This window comes from Eulemur rufifrons, chromosome 8, assembly GCF_041146395.1.
Source record: "Eulemur rufifrons isolate Redbay chromosome 8, OSU_ERuf_1, whole genome shotgun sequence".
In the NCBI taxonomy this organism is placed as follows: domain Eukaryota; kingdom Metazoa; phylum Chordata; class Mammalia; order Primates; family Lemuridae; genus Eulemur; species Eulemur rufifrons.
In genome coordinates, this window is record NC_090990.1 from 124,556,720 (window position 1) to 124,573,321 (window position 16,602).

Below are 16,602 nucleotides of genomic sequence, written 5' to 3' on the forward strand. Positions count from 1 at the left end.
AGGCTGCACTGAAGCAGCCAGGCTGGCAGCGGGCCACGGGGGAGGGGTGCACAGAGGGTCCTGCTTTGGGGTGACTTTGCCGACTCCCGCTCCATCACCATGCCCAGCTGGGAAAACTCTCTTCATTTTCACTTTCTCTTGACTTACTCTATGGCATTCTATTGGCCCAGAGACACATTTTGCTGCCGGTATTCTCATTTTGTATTCCATGCAACCCAAAACACACTGAATAAGAGGGGGAGCGTAGGAGAAGATGCCAGGCAGTTTCAAAGAGGTCCATAAAGACCACAATTGTGAAGAGCAAGACGGGGGAAAATGCAGGTAGCAGAGCTGAATAAACCCTGATTTCAGGGGTGAAAAAATTCAAGAGGAACGGCAAATCTTTTTGTCTGACTGAAAAGAAACAAAACTATAGACTGTGAAACGGTACCCTGACCCTCACATAGCTAGCGTTCGAATACTAAAAATCATAGTTTGGGGTTATTTTTAGCAATTGAAATGTGAATGATGATATCTGAATTCACAGATGACTAATTTTAGACGAACTATAGATTGCAAATCATACCCACACTCGGTACATGTATTTGCTAGATCAGTTATCAAAATATTCTTCTAGAGTAGATGAAAGATAGGACTATCACCATCTCGCAGGCTGGGTAGCAGAAGCCAAAGGAGTCCAAGGGATCCACGTAAATCCACTGGTCTAGAAAGCTGGGGAGTCAGGAACTGACTGCTTGCTCTCTGGTCTCAGTTCTCGTCTTTTTCTAAAGGACCTTCCTACCCACGCTCTGAACTCACAAGTGAGGGCATGAACAGCAATGCCAGATAGAAAACACCAAATTAACTGGGCCCATTTTAGACCACCTCCTGGCCCCTCTGTGCCCAAAGTGCCATGTCTTAGTCATCTCTGTACTCCTAAAACTTACGCCTGAGTGTGGCACACGGTGATCTACTGATAAATACTTCTTGAATTGAGCTGAGACCGTTCTCTGCCTGTGCACAGTGCAGAAAGACCCCAACGTTCAAGCAAATGGAAGTGACTTCCTTGGACGTATGTCACTGCAGTGTGCTGAGAGGTTACTACGGGCCTATAGTTATGACCCAAGAGAGGTGCCCAGTGCTGTGAAAACAAACAAAAAACACCCTGCCTTCTCTCCTAACGGAGCTACGTCTGCCTCCCTGCCCACCCCGAGGGAGGAGCAGTGGAAATAAAAATCATCCCCTCTCAGCACGTACTTCCCTGGTTCTGTGTGAGGCCAACGGCCAGTCCAGCCTCACAGCCCTCCTTTGCTAGCCCTGAGAACTGTCCTCAGGCTCCCGCCTGGCTCCGCACTGACGGGGTGAAACGGGAGCCCCCAGAGAGGGCCGGCCCAGGAGCCCCAGCCCCGCGCCGACTCACCGCGCATCCAGAAACCGGGAACGCAGGATCATGACGGCCTCGCACGTGCTCTGCTTGAGCTGCATCTGGATGGAGCTGAACTTGCGGTGGATGATGCTCACCATCCGCTCGATCTCCTTCGGGGAGATGGGCCGGGTCCGGCTCTGCTCTCGCAGGAGGTTCATCACGTGGGTGGTGAACTCGTTGCATGCCTGGAAGGGTAGGACAACACGCATGGGGTTACAGAGGGTCCAAGCCTCAGCACGCATCGGGTCTGGGATGAAAGGCTGGGCGGGCTTTTCTAGAGACTTGTGTCAACAAAGAAAACTAGGAGACTTTGTGCTATTTTGTCATATCAGAGGGGTGGAATAAATGACTACCTGGAAAACCCCCTCAGCCCCGGTGGCTCTAAGTTTTGGCCATGATGTTAATTTTTTTTAAGGAAAAAAAAAAATTCCTAATCATTTTGTTCTTAATCATTTCTTTCCATGATTTTACTATGGTGAAAGGTGAGAACACAAATCCTAGCATAAAACATACTTCACCACCCTTTGCCCCAAACTAACAGCCAAGCAGCCAAAGAAAGTTTAGGATCAAATATACCATGAGCCTTCTGCCTTGCTCATTCATTCATTATCTCTGGCACAGGAGAGCTTCCAAATATTCAATTTTGGGATGCATAAAGAGCCAAAAGAATTTAAGTGGGATCATGGAATTCAAAGCTTTGACAACTTTTCTGAGAGATTTCTCATCACTCTATTTCTATTTCTACTTTTATTATAAGCACCCCTCCTCTGCTGGCCTTCTAAAGACCCATTAAGTCTGTAACACAAAGAGCCTCTGTCTCCAGGGGCCTCAGAGAAACAGCTTCAAAACATGATTTAGGTGCCGCGGTCCCCAACCCCGTGGCCAGTGAAGAACCGGGCTGCACAGCAGGAGGGGAGCAGCGTGCAAATGAGCGAAGCTTCATCTGTATTTACAGCCCCTCCCCATCGCTCCCAGCATCACACAAGCTCCGCCTCCTGCCGGATCAGCAGCACTAGAGTGTCACAGGAGCGTGAACCCTACTGTAAACTGCGCATGGAGGGATCTAGGTCGCGGCTCCTTACGAGAACCTCATGCCTGATGATCTGAGGTGCAGCTGAGGTGGAGATGCCAGTGCTGGGGAGCGGCTGCAAACACAGATGATCATTAGCAGAGAGGTTTGCACAATCAATGTCATGGGTCGAGTCATCCTGAAACCATCCCCCCCACAACCCCTGCGGAAAAATTGTCTTCCATGAAACTGGTCCCCGGTGCCAGAAAGGTTGGGGACCGCTGATTTAGAGCATTCAGGAACTATCCCTGCAATAAAAACTCTCAGGTTATGGCCCAACATACGGTCAGCTCTGGAAGGAAAGTAGGAGATCACGTTTCCCCACCTCCTTGTTTTATAGTTGGGAAGACTTTAGCCCAGAGGGGTGAAGAGACTTTTCCAAAGGCACAGAGCAAACAAGAAGAGGCAGAGGCAAGGCCTGAACACTGCATATTCCAGGCCAGGGCCTCTGGGCCTTTCCCAGAGCCTAAACTTGCTCCTCTGAAAACTCCCGCCCTCTGTTTTAGCCACTAAGCGTCTGCAGTCTGGTTTCCTTAGCTGGGCATGCAGCAAAACATCTATTTACAAATTAACTCGCAGCAATGCTGTCGATTTGCAATGAAAAAGGCAAGATGATGCTTTGAGAGTCGAAGAACTGAGGCCTCAGAAGGCTCTAACTTAATATCAACAGCAGAAACACGCTCATTGTTGGTGACATTGTATTGCTGTTGTTTTCATAGCACAAAGCCCTTCATACGCGTCAATAATGCAGTAACAACAACTGTACACGTTTACTGATTATTTACCTAAGAAACCCTTTGAGGTTGGTTGGCCAAAGGTACCCAGGCAGACGCACGCATCCCCCGGGCTGTCTAACCGGGCGGGGGGACCCTGCCTCCGTGTATATACGGACAGATCCTTTCACCGCTCAGCGCCTCGTTTGATTCACCGGAGAGCGACTGAGTCATCCCTGGCCCTTCAGCAAGGCCGACAGTGCCCAGGCTGCTGTGCTAGGACCTGTGGATGGAGCAGCTCCCTCGCATGGATCCTGCAAAGCCGGCTGAGCGCGCGCAGCCTGCCTGGGCGAAGACCCTGCCTCGGGGACTCTTAGCTGTGGGACCTCTGAAAGTTACTTAATCTCTCGGTGCCTCAGTTTCCTTGTTTGCGACACGGGGATGACAGTACCTGCCTCACAGGCTGTGGTGAGGATGCAATGAGTTACTACGTGTGTGTCTGGCCCTACAAACGTGTGTCGTAATTATCTCTTCAAACTACAGATAATCTCAGACATTCAACCCATTTGGGTATATTGAAAATCAGGTCAACTTCTCCAGGCTTCGGTTTCCCTCTTGGTGAAAACACAGGTGGCAAGAAATACCTTCTTTACACCCTGCAGGCAGAAGCCCCAGACAAACCCATCAAAGATCCGTCCACATGGCATTTTGCTATCCGCTCGGCATAATCACCAGGTCTGTACTAGAAGCCTGTTCCCTATTATCCCAGCCCTGGGAACTGCACAGCACAGAGAAGGAAACAAAACCTGGCAGTGAGTTGGCCGAAATTCCGAGGCCACAGGGTGGAGAGTGGAGGGCCAGGCACACAGCAGCCTCCCCGCCCGTCCGGGCTGGCTGCGAGGGGGTATCGTCAAGCTCACCAGCTCTCCGCTGGGAAGCCACAGTGCTCGGCTCCTAATAATGTGCTTCATTACAGTGAATAAAAGTACTCCCGATATCTGATGTCTATTCAGGGCATCTTATCCCGGGGCCCTTTCTGCTCTGCAATAAACAGACAGCGGAGTCGTTTCACCCACTGCTGAGGTGGAGCAAAGCAGCTGCTCAACAGCTGCCCTGGAACACTCACCGGGGAGCGGAGAAGATTCTGAGTCTGCGTGAGACGGACAGAACATAATGACTCAGACTTCCCCGGCATCCTCACTTCCTCCCGGCCTGGCACCTGCACACTCTGGGCGGCGTCCGTGAGGCCAGGCCTTCACAGCAATGCTGAGTGCTTGGGGTTTCAGCCATTGATGGACTAAAATCCTCGCAGGCTGAGGACACTCTGCTGGAGACTGTCACATGCAGAGTCACTTGCTGGAGTTGGGGCTGCTGCCTGGAGCAGGATTCCTAAGAGGGGACTTCCCAGGTTCCGGGGCAAGGGTGTTTCTGGGAGCAGAGAACTAAAGAGAAGTCTTCTTAAAAAATCTCACAAACGGTTTGAGTTTATATCCTGCACTCTATATAAACCATCCTCTTCCCTGACTCCTTGGAGGAGACGGACTGGATCGAAATCCAGGGATGAGACAGGCTTTGGCTGCCTGGCTCATCAACCAAAGCAACTGGGATCTCGGGGCTCTCTTAGCTGTGAACTCAGTTAACCCAACCCAGTTCAGCATTAGCGATTGAGTCCTATCAATGCCCCAACAGCATTATTCACAAAAGCTGAAGAACCCTGCAAAGATACAAGAGGATCTTTTTTTTTTTTTTTAATAACAGTTGGAATAAATTTCAGGTTTCTGACATTAGGCTATGCCAGCTCTTAAATACCTTAGCTACCAACATGATCTGCTGAAAAAGTGCTTTACCAATCCCATTTGATGAATAAAACAATTTTCTCCCTTTCTTTCTAATGAAAGTCTCCAGAAGCCTTCTTTATTTAATAACCTCAGGGTGAAACAATGGCGGATTCAGGTCGTTTTTTGTTTTTGGAGGGGTAGGGGTGAGGGGAGCTATGATAGCTAATTACTGTGTGGCTACCTGCTACCACCACACCAAAGATAAAACAAAACAAAAACAACAGCATCAACTATTAACTAATCAGTTTGGTAATTTCATATAGATGCTACTAAAATAGAGAGTGACGTTTTTGCTTGACCGAGGTTTTCTATTTTTTAAAAAAAAAAATCCCATGAGGAACTGTTACAGAAAAATGAAGAGGATATATCTCTCAGACACAGTAGGTAGAAGGTTAATAGCATAATTTCCCTACAATCTGCTATTTACTATAATTAACAACACAACTAATATTCATACGTTATTAAGCATGCAGAATGTGCTAAGCAGCAGGCACTCCTTAACCAGAAAATGCCCACAGAAATAAGAAAATGATGTTTCAGTACTTTTTAAAAATAATAAATATGGATGACTACTGCAATTACTAGATTTACATAATTTGCTCTGTACTGACAAAGCTTTCCCTTGGGTTCCCAATTTTCAACATCTCTGTTATTTAGAACAGATAGGTGCCCAGGAGAAGTTTCTGAAGCCAATATTTTTATCGTTCACTTCTCTTAGGTGCCAGGAATCTAGTCCAGGGAAGTAACAGAGGACAAGCCGGTTATCTGTGTCTGTAGACGTCCACACTCTCTTCTTGTTAAGTACAGTCAGGCACAGTTCCAGTAAGAGCCCTTGGGCTAAGGGTCAAAATACAGATTCTAGGGGAAACTCTGTCCCTCACTGGATGTGTGACCTCAAGTACATCGTAACCTCTTTGATCTCTGTTTCTTCACCTGTATCGAAATGGAGATGATGACAGTATCTGTCCCAGGAACTCGGCCACAAAACTGCCCTGAGAACAAGTCCAATTATGTTGGCCAAAGTGTTCTGTAAGTGGTAACATGCTATTAAAATGCCAGAGTTTGTACTCATTTGGGATGAGGATGGAAGAGTGACAAGGGGATTTAAATCAAGAAAACAGTCAGTTCTTCTGTGTTGCTGGCAACCTGAGCTAAGAAGAAAGCCAGTTTTCAACACCTTCCAACCTAACGTCCATTCCACTTACGGGTTTAGTGGAGGGAGCCACCCTCTGGGCTCTTCTTGTGCCTTTTTTGGCACGAGTGACCCTGGACGACAGGTCTGGGCAGGCTGCTGCGCCAGAGGCCAGGCTTACCGGGTGAAGGTGACGTAGGAAGAACAGGGAGTAGGAAGAACCCAAGAGGCCAGAGAGAGGTCTTTATAGGAAACATCCCCACCCGCCTTCCAAAGTCATCCCAGTAGGTCAGGGCGGACTCCCAGCTCTAACACGATGGTCCAGGTGGGGAAACTGTCATGGTTCAGTCAGTCGTCTGAGCTCAGCATCTCCTGGGATCTGGGCAAATGTCTACACCAGCCAATACTGCAGCAAGAACATCTGATCTTTCCCAAGAAGGCGAAGGACCATGACTCACGGGTTCGTACCACAGCTTGCTTCTATTCCCTCCACTTTACCCCCCAACACCCTGTCTGATGGTTGAATTTCACAATGTTTGGCTTCAAGCTTCACAGCAATTTTTTTTTTTTGCCACATAAAAGAGAGAATTTTGTAGACATCCATTCCAACGGTAGACAGGAGTGCAAAAATGAACCTTTCTTCACTTTAAATTTTTAAATGCCCATTTCTATTTTAAAATTTAAATTTTCTATTAAGTTTGCATTTGCCTTCTACCTAGACAGTTACAAGTGGACTGCAGAGGGTCTTCTACCTTTTGCTTTTTCTCCCTCTTCTTTTTTTGGCTCTTAAAAGAGGGAAAGAAAACCTAATAATTCAATGAAAGTAAGTTAATGTAGAACTTCAGCACAATGCCATTCAAAGAGGTGACAACACACTTATTTGTCAGCTAAATGACAGGAAGAAAGGCTGATGTTAAAGAACTGCTGGTTAAGTAGCATCGCTCAGACTGACCAGAGGAAACGTACTGATATATAAATGCATGTATGTTGGGGGTGGCTGAGGTGGAGGAGGGCTCTCTAACAAAGAGAAGCTCTATTATTACGAGAACATCTTACATTTACATGCCGCTTTGTAATTAAAAGCCTTTCTTATCCTTTCTTTTATATGATTTTTATGAGCCTTCATACCCTTGACTCTAAATCCACAGCTCTTTGCCATTACGCCATCAGCTTTTGGGGTACACAGAACACCGGATCCCCCAGATGGTCAGTGGAGTGCCAGGACTGGAATCCAAGCTTATCTGGTCCCTGACACCTTCTAGTCTTCTCACAGGGGAAGGTGCACATCTTATTGTATATCATATATTCCATAAAAAGGGGGACTTGTTTGACTCTCAATTGAACTGAGTCTAGTTCCAATGAAGGACTTTAGGGCCAAGTTTTAAAACCCTTTCCCGTAGGTTGCCATGTGCATCCAGAGAAAGAGTAATCATCCTAAATAAAGAACAAAAAGACCAGAAAAATCCTCCCCTGTCCCTGCAGGTTCGGGACACCTCTGGCACCCCGACGAGCCCTGGGACTGTGCGTCAGGGGCAGAGGTGCCAGAGCTGCAGGTGTTGAGCCTTCCTTATATCGACTCTTCACGTCTTTTGAAATCCTCATTTACAACTTCAAACATTTTTCAATGCCTTTGTGTCCACCTAATGCCCAGGTTTTTAATAGCTGAGACCACTGGGGACTCAAGCTTGGCCGGGGGCTCCGTGGCTGGGCCGGAGATGCCACGGCAGGAACGTCACGTCTGGGAGAGGCTGACTGCCCGGTCTCTGCCAGACCCGGAGCTGTAGGTCTCCTGCACCCTGTCCTGCAGGGCCCCCCCCGTTTGTGGCTACCTGCTCGTATTTCTCCAGCTCCGTGTGGTAGATTTGTCTGATCTGTGAGAGTTTGGCTCTGTAATCGGAATGCTCCACCGAGTTGTCGGAACCTGCTCCTCCGGAAGCCGCCGCCGCTGCCGCCGCCGCCGCCGACCCTCCGCCCTTCTCGGGCCCGGCCACCCCTTCGGCCAGCAGCATGTTGTCCAGTCGCATCAGCTGCGGGTCTGTGGGCTCCTCTTCCTGGGCTCCTCGGATACTCAAAACTACGGGAAGAGACACAGGGAAAGGGGAGCGTTAACGGCAATGCAAGAGAAAATGTAAAACAAAAACAATGGTGTAATTTGGCTGGACAAGCCTCCAAATCACCTGCAACGCGGCCTTCGAGGAAGAGGAAGGGCTGCAAAGAGAGGGACTAGGAGGTGGGAAATGAAAGGTGGGCTCGCTCTGCTCCCGAATGCTTCTCCACCTGCACGAGGCAGCTGGAATAGTCGGATTTCGGGAGGCAGAAAGTAGGACGATGGGCGCCGGGGCCTGGGGGAGGCGGGAATGGGAGTGGTTGTTTAATGGGCACAGAGTTTTCTTGTGGGAAGATTGAAATGTTTTTGGATAAATGGCGGTGATGGTTGCACAATAATGTCATATTTTTAATGCCACTGAACTGTTCACTTAAAAATAGGTAAAATTGTTAAATTTTACAGTTAACCCGTGTTTTACTATAATAAAAAATTTAAAACTACAAAAAGTTAATTGTAACAATGTAATTTTTACTTTTATCCCTAAACTATCGGTTTCAATGTAAAGAAAAGCATTTCCTTCTTTATTTCTACTACTTGATTTTTTTGTAAACTTGTGGTTTTATACTCATTGACTTTCTTTGTAATATTTGATCAGTCTAAATTTTCATGTCCAAAATACCCTGAGCTGGGTAAATCCAGTAAATCTGAAGTGAAATCTTAAGACGGTACCTCTGGACTAGGAGAGAGCGGAGATAAGTCTAATATATGGATAGGAAGAAGGAAAACTGGCTCTGGAGTAGGGACATCTAGCTCCAAAAATTGCGATCTCCCTGTCCCAGGTGATAAGGACTCTGTCCCATCGGAAACAAGGGTGAAGCCCTCTTCACAAGGTGTCTCAGGGATCCAGAGAAGCCAGTGCTCTGGGAGGATGGCGTCTCCGTCAGTGAGACGGCTGCTTCCTATTAAAACACCGTGAATATTGGTGGTGATTTGGACTGGAAGAGATCAGGTGATTTGGTAAATCAGCAGAAGAGCTAGACAGGCCTTTTACTGCCCCTCCACACAGCCTGCCATGAAATAAATCACTCATCTGCATCCGGTGTCGTGGTCGGCAGTCAAGTCTTTGCGAAGAGGGAACATAAAAAGTATTTTCAATTTTCAAAAAAAATTGAACAAAATGTTTGGATAAGGCAGGCAAAGGAGGGAAGTGATTACAGGCAGAGAAGGGGTCCGGCACTCATTTCCATTTTGGGGATGGAGGTGGCAGGGGCTACGTCCCCAGCAGACATGCGAGCACCAGAGCAGAGCCCAGGGCTGTTTCAGGGCAGGGTGCATCGGGTGAGCCCACTCCAGTTGTATCCCGACCCCCAGCAAGGCAGCCCCCCGTGAGTCCCGACAGGGAAGGCGGACACGAGCTCAACACAAAAGGACATCTAGGAGCTCAGGACGTTCCGCCATGTGTAATACCAGCATCACTGCTGGCTGTGCCCAGGTGCTGCTGGCTCCCAACAGGCATGACAAGAACCAACCCTGCAAGTCATTCAGAAGGAAATCCCACTTCCTGTGCCCAGCTTGGCTCTCATGGAACATGAGACAGTCATGTGGACCATGACGCCATGTGGACCAGCGGTGGCAGTGAAGAGCAAAGAGGATGAAAGGTACAGCAGAAAAACTCGTGCTCCTTGCTGGAGGGGACGCAGGGAGAGAGGGAGCAGGGAGAGGGAAGGCCGTTGGCTGGGAGGGAGAAAAGGAGGAAGCCGGACGTGGACACCTGGGCACCTGGGCACAGGCCACAGCACTTCAGTACCGGTCACCATCTTCCCTCTGCTAGCCTGAACTTTTAATATTCTGCTGCATGAAAATCAAATCGCTGCAGGGGTGATGGCACAAGGTCAGGGGATCGTTGAGATTCTTTATGTGGATTTTTTTTTCCCCCAGAGAAATCCTTCTTCTGTAGGCTCAGGAGACTGAATGGGAAATTGCCCTTTCAGTTGTTGTTTGAATTATATGTAGTCACATTATTGTGTTTCTTGAATTCATTCACTCAAATCTCCAAAGTCTTCTGAAGAACAACATATCACCGCTAATAAAGGTTTCCTTAAGAAAGTAACCAAATGCTGTGACCACTTCCTGAACACCAGGCCCTAAAGGTGCAGAAAATAATCTGCCCACCCAGCACCTGGCGTCGGGGGGCCCAGCAGCGCCTCCCCGCTCACCTCTACGGTGAGGGGTCGTGGGGTTTATGGGTAGATTTATTTTTATTTGGTAAATTTCAATTGCTTTATCAACAAAGGTATCTGTGGGCCATTTACAAATTTTAAAAAATCATCTCTGAGCCATTAATAAACAAATGTAATTGTTTCACTTTAGCTTGATTATTCAAAAAATTGCACTGATGCAAAATTCTACTCTCTCATCCACTCTACTAAATCTCATGCCTAGTATACTCCCTTCGGAAGAGGCCGGAAGCCCCCCCCCCCCCCCCCCCCGGGGCCAACAGGAAAATTGCCCGAGATGCTGAGGCCGGGAACACTGTCTCCAAGCGGGCCCTCCTGGTCACTCCCTGGCCGATCCCGCCTGCACGCAGCCCAGCGCCGAAAGATCTTACGACGGTTTCTGGCCTCGGCAACAATACCGAAGCAAAAAGGAACGACATCACCTTCATGGTCAGGTCTCACCAGGGTGCGTGCAGGCACTGCCTACCCAAGGGACATCAAATACCCACCTCCTCCAACAGCAGGGTGCCTACGCTGCCTCTTCACTCCCTTGGCCTAGGGCTCTGGCAAAACTCAGCTGAGCAAAGGCGGAGGTGGCGAGACAGGCAGCCCCAGCCCAGGGTTCTGGTCCTGGTTCCCCCAGATGCTGCGTAGGTGACCACCAGCACGTCACTGCTGCTGGTTCCCGTAGGCCCGATATTTCCCTCTGAGAATATTTTCTCCTTCCAGCCTTTCTCAGTTTCATACCTATGCTCCACTTTTTCCTCGAACAATCGACAGGAAGCACAAACTATTGCACACAAACTCTACTCACCTACCTAATGAATATTTTGTTTGGCCTTGAAACCTAACCGTTTTTAAAGAAAATAAGAAAGGAAATTGCTAAGGCTGTCAAAGGACACTAGAGGGACACACAGGAAGCCCCTACTCATCAGGGACGTTTCGGGAGGGTCACAGGGCTTAAAGCACTGATATATACTGACTCCTTTTCAGCTATGAAGGGTACATTTAGTTTTCAGGGGTCGGGGAGTGACAAAAAAAGTGTTAGCATTCTGCTTACATTTGACAACATTTTACGAATCCTATAAACAAATACTCCCTAAACAGAAATTTGGGATCACCAAGATTGAACAGAATGGGTTTCTAAAACTGGCCAATTAGAAATTGGCATAATAGAAATACAACGCACCATAACACAAATGTTGCCTGCATTTATACTCAAGAGTTCAGAATGCATGAATAGGTCCCAAACCAGAGATCTAAAGAAAATAAAAGAATGAAAAGATGTGGAAAAACAAAAAAAAAACCCATCAGTCCTCTCCAAATCACACCCTTTAGGCTATACACAAATTACAGAAAAATAGAAAACATCAGAGTATGTGCAAGAACCAAAACAAGGGAACAACATCAACAAGGGAAAACCTAAAAGAAAATCTTCATCTACTTTTCATAGAAGATTCTGGTCCTGGTGGACTCAGGCTGTGTACGGGTACTTGGAGAGGGCAGGGCTTGCCATAAACGGCGCTTCATGGTCATATTTCTACCCAGAATACGGAGAATCCGAATGCACCACTATAAAAACGGGCGTTGGGATTCACTGGTACAGCAACTCTTCAGCTCGTCAGTTAAAAAAAAAAAAAAACACCGACACTAAATAAATGAACAGGGTGATAGGTCTAAGCAGAAGTGATTCCACCTATTTATTGCTTGGAGCCAGCACTCGGGCGAGTAGGAGACAAAATGATTATTTAAAAGCTCCTTTTTTTTTTTTTTATCTCCGCGGCACCACGCAAGACTCCAATGAACCTCTGGCCAGGACACCAGAGATGTTAACACGCATCCTCCAAGATCCAGTTTCGACCAGCGGAGCTGTTACCTAATCCAGCAACCATCACATACGATCAGGTTCCCGCTTCCCTGATGGGCCCCCCCCCCACTTCCCTCCCCGGCCCAACAGCTTTTTCTGGAACAGCTTTTAAAGGGCCACGTCCCCGGTCTGTGCCAGCACATGCAGGATCTGAAGGGCCAGGCAGGCTGCATACGTCCACTACCAAAAAAAAAAAAGTCATCGATCGCACTGGGTTTGCCATCTACAGAGGGTGGCCCATGAAGATAATTAACCCATTTAGCAATAATTCTTACAGAAGGAGTTTCCTTCTCACGAACCCACCCCCTCATGGAAGAGATCAGTCAAGACAGGTAAGCGATTTCTACCGAAATTGTCACAAGCCCTTGAACAAGCATCTGATGTCACGTCCACCTGGCTGCCATGGCTTGCCCTGGGGTTAATTCTTCGGTACAACTCCCAAGGTAAGGGGACTGTCACAGCACAGGTGGAGTGGCTCTCACAGCTGGTCTCCTGCTTTCTGTATTTTTCTGCACACGAGGAGAAAAACAAACCCAACCCAAAGGCATGCTCAAGAGCCCCCTTGGCGGGAGGGCCGTGTGCGGGCTGTTTTGTCCTTGGCGGAGCCACACTGGTCTGGAGCAGCTCCGGCCAGGGCCCACCAGAGGGCACTCTTTCCTCACCCAGGACTGGCTCTGCCAGGAGCCGCGGCCCACAGTCCGGGGAGCCTTGGGGGAATGATGGGCTCAGCGGATGCAACTTCTGCAGGAGGGGCGGAGGGCAGACCTGCAGGGAGGGTTGTTTCCAGATGTGGACGGCAGTTCAGGGGCCCAAAGCTGAGCAGAGCTAGAGACAGAGTTGGAAATAGAAAGAGAGAGAGAGGAGGGAGGAGAGAGACAGGTGGTCTGGGAAGGGCAGGAGGCAGCCTCCCTGGGGTTGTGCAGGCAGGCGGGCGCCCTCTGGCCCAGCCCCTTGTTCCCTGTGAAGGCACAAACCTCCATGCAGGGCGCTCTACTGCCCACGAACTAAGTCTTCGCTGCACACGAGCAGGAGGGTCAGGAAGGAGAACGGAGCCCTCCCAGCCTCACCCCCACGCCAGCCCTGCCACCTCCCGGCCAGTCAGAACTCTGGAGAGAGGAACGGGATGGAAACGTCGCCCCTGCGTTTCCAGAAACAGAGAAAAATACTCGTCGTCTCCCGAGAGCATCAGAGTTCCATCTTCTATTTGTTCATAAAGTACCTGAGCACACTGAATTGCACCACCTTATAAAACATGAAATAAGGTTCCAAATTTGCATAGCCGATGACTGAAGGCAAAGTAGCTTTCCCCAAATCAAAGCAAACGAGACGTGGCCAAGACTAGAATCTAGGTCTTTAACTCTTTGGCACTTTATCCTCCACAGCATTAGAATCCTAACTCTCTTTCACAAAAGGTAGCTCCATGGATAACAGTTCCGTGTGGGAGTGCATATGCGGACACGCACACACAGGCACACACATGCACACACACACATGCACATGCACACGCACACACATGCACATGGACACACATGCACATGCACATGCATGCACGTGGACACACATGAACATGCACACACATGCACATGGACACACATGAACATACGCACACACATGCACATGCACCCACATGCATACACACACACACCTGCACACACACACACCTGCACACGGACACACATGGGCACACACGCACATGCACACACATGGACACACATGCACATACACATGCACACACACATGGACACACATGTACATGGACATACATGAACACACATGCACACGCGTGCACACATGCACACGCACACACATGGACACACATGCACATACACGGACACACATGAACATACACATGCACACACACGTGCACATGCACACACATGCACACGGACACACATGAACATGCACATGCACACGCACACATATGCACATGGACACACATGCACACGCACACACATGAACATACACATGCACACGCACACACATGCACATGGACACACATGCACATGCACACACACACACGCACACGCACATGCACACACATGCACATGCACACAGTGTCTTTTGATGCTCCAGTCGCATCCGATACTCTGGACAAGAAGAAAACCACCAGATATGCAGTAGGGAAGGAAAGTTCTTCCTCCTGATTGCTTAATTTTTTATTATTTTTTTTTAACTAATAGTTGCCTCTTTCTACCGTTGGCACCGTAACGGTAAGAGACACTGTTGGATGGCAGAACGCCTTCTTCCCACTCTGCCACAGAAACCCACTTCCCACAGCCATATCCCATTTTAAATCCCAGCTCCGTGTCCTTCTCCGTGAACCCTGCCCTGGCGAGAAGGGGCAAAAATGGGCTCCCTGGCCTCTGTGCCACCAGGGCACAGACTGTCTCCGCCACGGCCACAGGGCATCTCGGACGCCCCAGGGCACACCGACCATCGTGCCAGCAAGCTGTGAGCTCCTGAAAGGCAGTGGTGACCTGTCCTGTCTCTATCCCCACATGACCTCCCCGAGCCTGTCACTAGGCGTCCGCTCCAGGATTTCCTGAGAGTGTGATGGCAGAGTGACGGAGGGAAGGAGGACGTCGGGGGGTGAGACCCACACTCTGCCTCGGCTCCCCGTGCTCCGCCAGGCAGGCCGCTCGCTCTGGGTGCTCCCTCTCCCCTGCATTCCCGTTACGACGGGTACCCGAGCCAGCGTGCTGTTGGGTACAGGCTGTTCTCGCTGCCACCTCTTCCATATCCACTTCAAAAACCTGTCAAATCTGCCTTTTCAAATCTGACAATTCTAAACAAGCAAAACTACACTGGCCTGAAGCCAGAGCTTCCCGGACTCAGCCTGGGACGTCCCCAGTAAGCCAACGCCGCCCGTGACAAAGGCCCCGGTGCCGGGAAGATCCGGCACGTGACTGTTATGTGGGGAGGGACCCCGTGAGGGCCGGCCAGGCCTGGCAGTGCAGGGGCCGCCACCTGAGCAGTGCTCATTTCACTCGGACAGGTGACTGACCAGTGCCCCCGAGGCCCAGGGATGAGCTGGGCCCTGGGACGTCCAAGATGAATCCGACGTGGGCTCCGACCTCAAGAAGCTTATGGTTTAGATTCCCCTCGTCCCTTCTGACCAGCACTCCCGCTGCTTTGAGGCCTGCGGACACAGAGAGCTGCCGGAGCAGGCGGCTGGCAACTGGAAAACTCCAACTGGTACACAACTTCCTCTGCTTCCTACAGTCTCCTTCATTTCTTACAAGCACAAGGGTACCCATAAACCAGAGACTTCTCAAGCCGAGCAATACCTGTGAAACAATTCGATTCTCCTAGACCAATGGTGGGACCAGAATTTCCCATTAGCATCTTGAAGTTTAGGGTAGTCTGTGTTCGTGTTCTTCTCTTCTAATCTTCAATCCCCTGGTTTCTTGTAAAAGCTCTTTTATAGGGTGATTTTTAGAGTTTTCCATCAAACAAATGGAAATGATTGACAATTCGATTTCCTAAATTTTACACACCAGCATTGCAGACAGCTGCCCGTCAGCACTGCTGAGTAGCACGGGGACACCAGCCAGCACCGAGCTGAGACCTCCCGGCCGCACACGCAGGACTTTGATGCTGCAGTTGGCCTGGGGCAGCCTGTTCAGGTGCGAAGTCCTGGCCCACGAAACACCCTCAGGCCCACGGCGCTGTCCCCTCGGCCCTTTAGGGTCTCAGAGCCACCGAGGTGGGACTCAGCCTAGGCCCAAGGAAGGTCTCTGGGGGACCTGCTTTGAAGACAAGATGTTTTTCAGCCCCTTCAACTGTTTTCTCGGTTTGTTAGGCGGGTAGGCCAATCTCTAACCAAGCTCAGGAACTTGCGGGCTTTAGTGCAACCGCAGCAAGATTCCGAGGTCCTTGAGTGTTTCGTCCCACAAATACGTATCGAGCATGTGCCACGGTGCCAGGCACTGCGCTGGCTTTCCAAACAAACGCGGTCCTGCGAGGGGCTCCCAGATTCACTCGCTTCCTCCTGCTTAGCCAACAGCCAGCGTGTGCAGAGCTTTGCGTGAGATTTTAGGGCAGGGGATGAAAACAAAAATAGACAACACTCCTGAGACAGTCTGAGGCTTTTGTTTGTTTGTTTATGTTTTGGGGTTTTCGTTAGAGAAACATACCAAGCTTTCCTCGTCATTTTCTTCTCTGGGCTGGGTTTCGGCGGTTCTGGTCACATGTGTTTTCTGCTTCCCAGGGGACGCACAGGCATGGATCCCATTCACACGTTCCCGGCTTGGCACACGGAGCCTCCCCGGGCCAGCTGGCGGAGAGAAAGCCAACGTGCCGGGCAACAGGCTCC

The 16,602-nt window shown here is 49.5% G+C and overlaps 1 protein-coding gene across 3 annotated transcripts in view; it reads right to left on the reverse strand.

Annotated features, from left to right (window-relative positions):
• Nucleotides 1–16,602, reverse strand: part of PBX1 (PBX homeobox 1) — a 272,094-nt gene that overhangs the window by 45,629 nt on the left and 209,863 nt on the right. For all 3 annotated transcript variants that reach the window (XM_069480911.1, XM_069480912.1, XM_069480913.1), the window contains exons 4-5: nucleotides 7,987–8,231; nucleotides 1,400–1,590 (exon numbers count right to left, since the gene is read on the reverse strand). In XM_069480911.1, coding sequence (XP_069337012.1) covers nucleotides 1,400–1,590; nucleotides 7,987–8,231 — 436 coding nt within the window. The remainder of the gene's footprint in view (nucleotides 1–1,399; nucleotides 1,591–7,986; nucleotides 8,232–16,602) is intronic.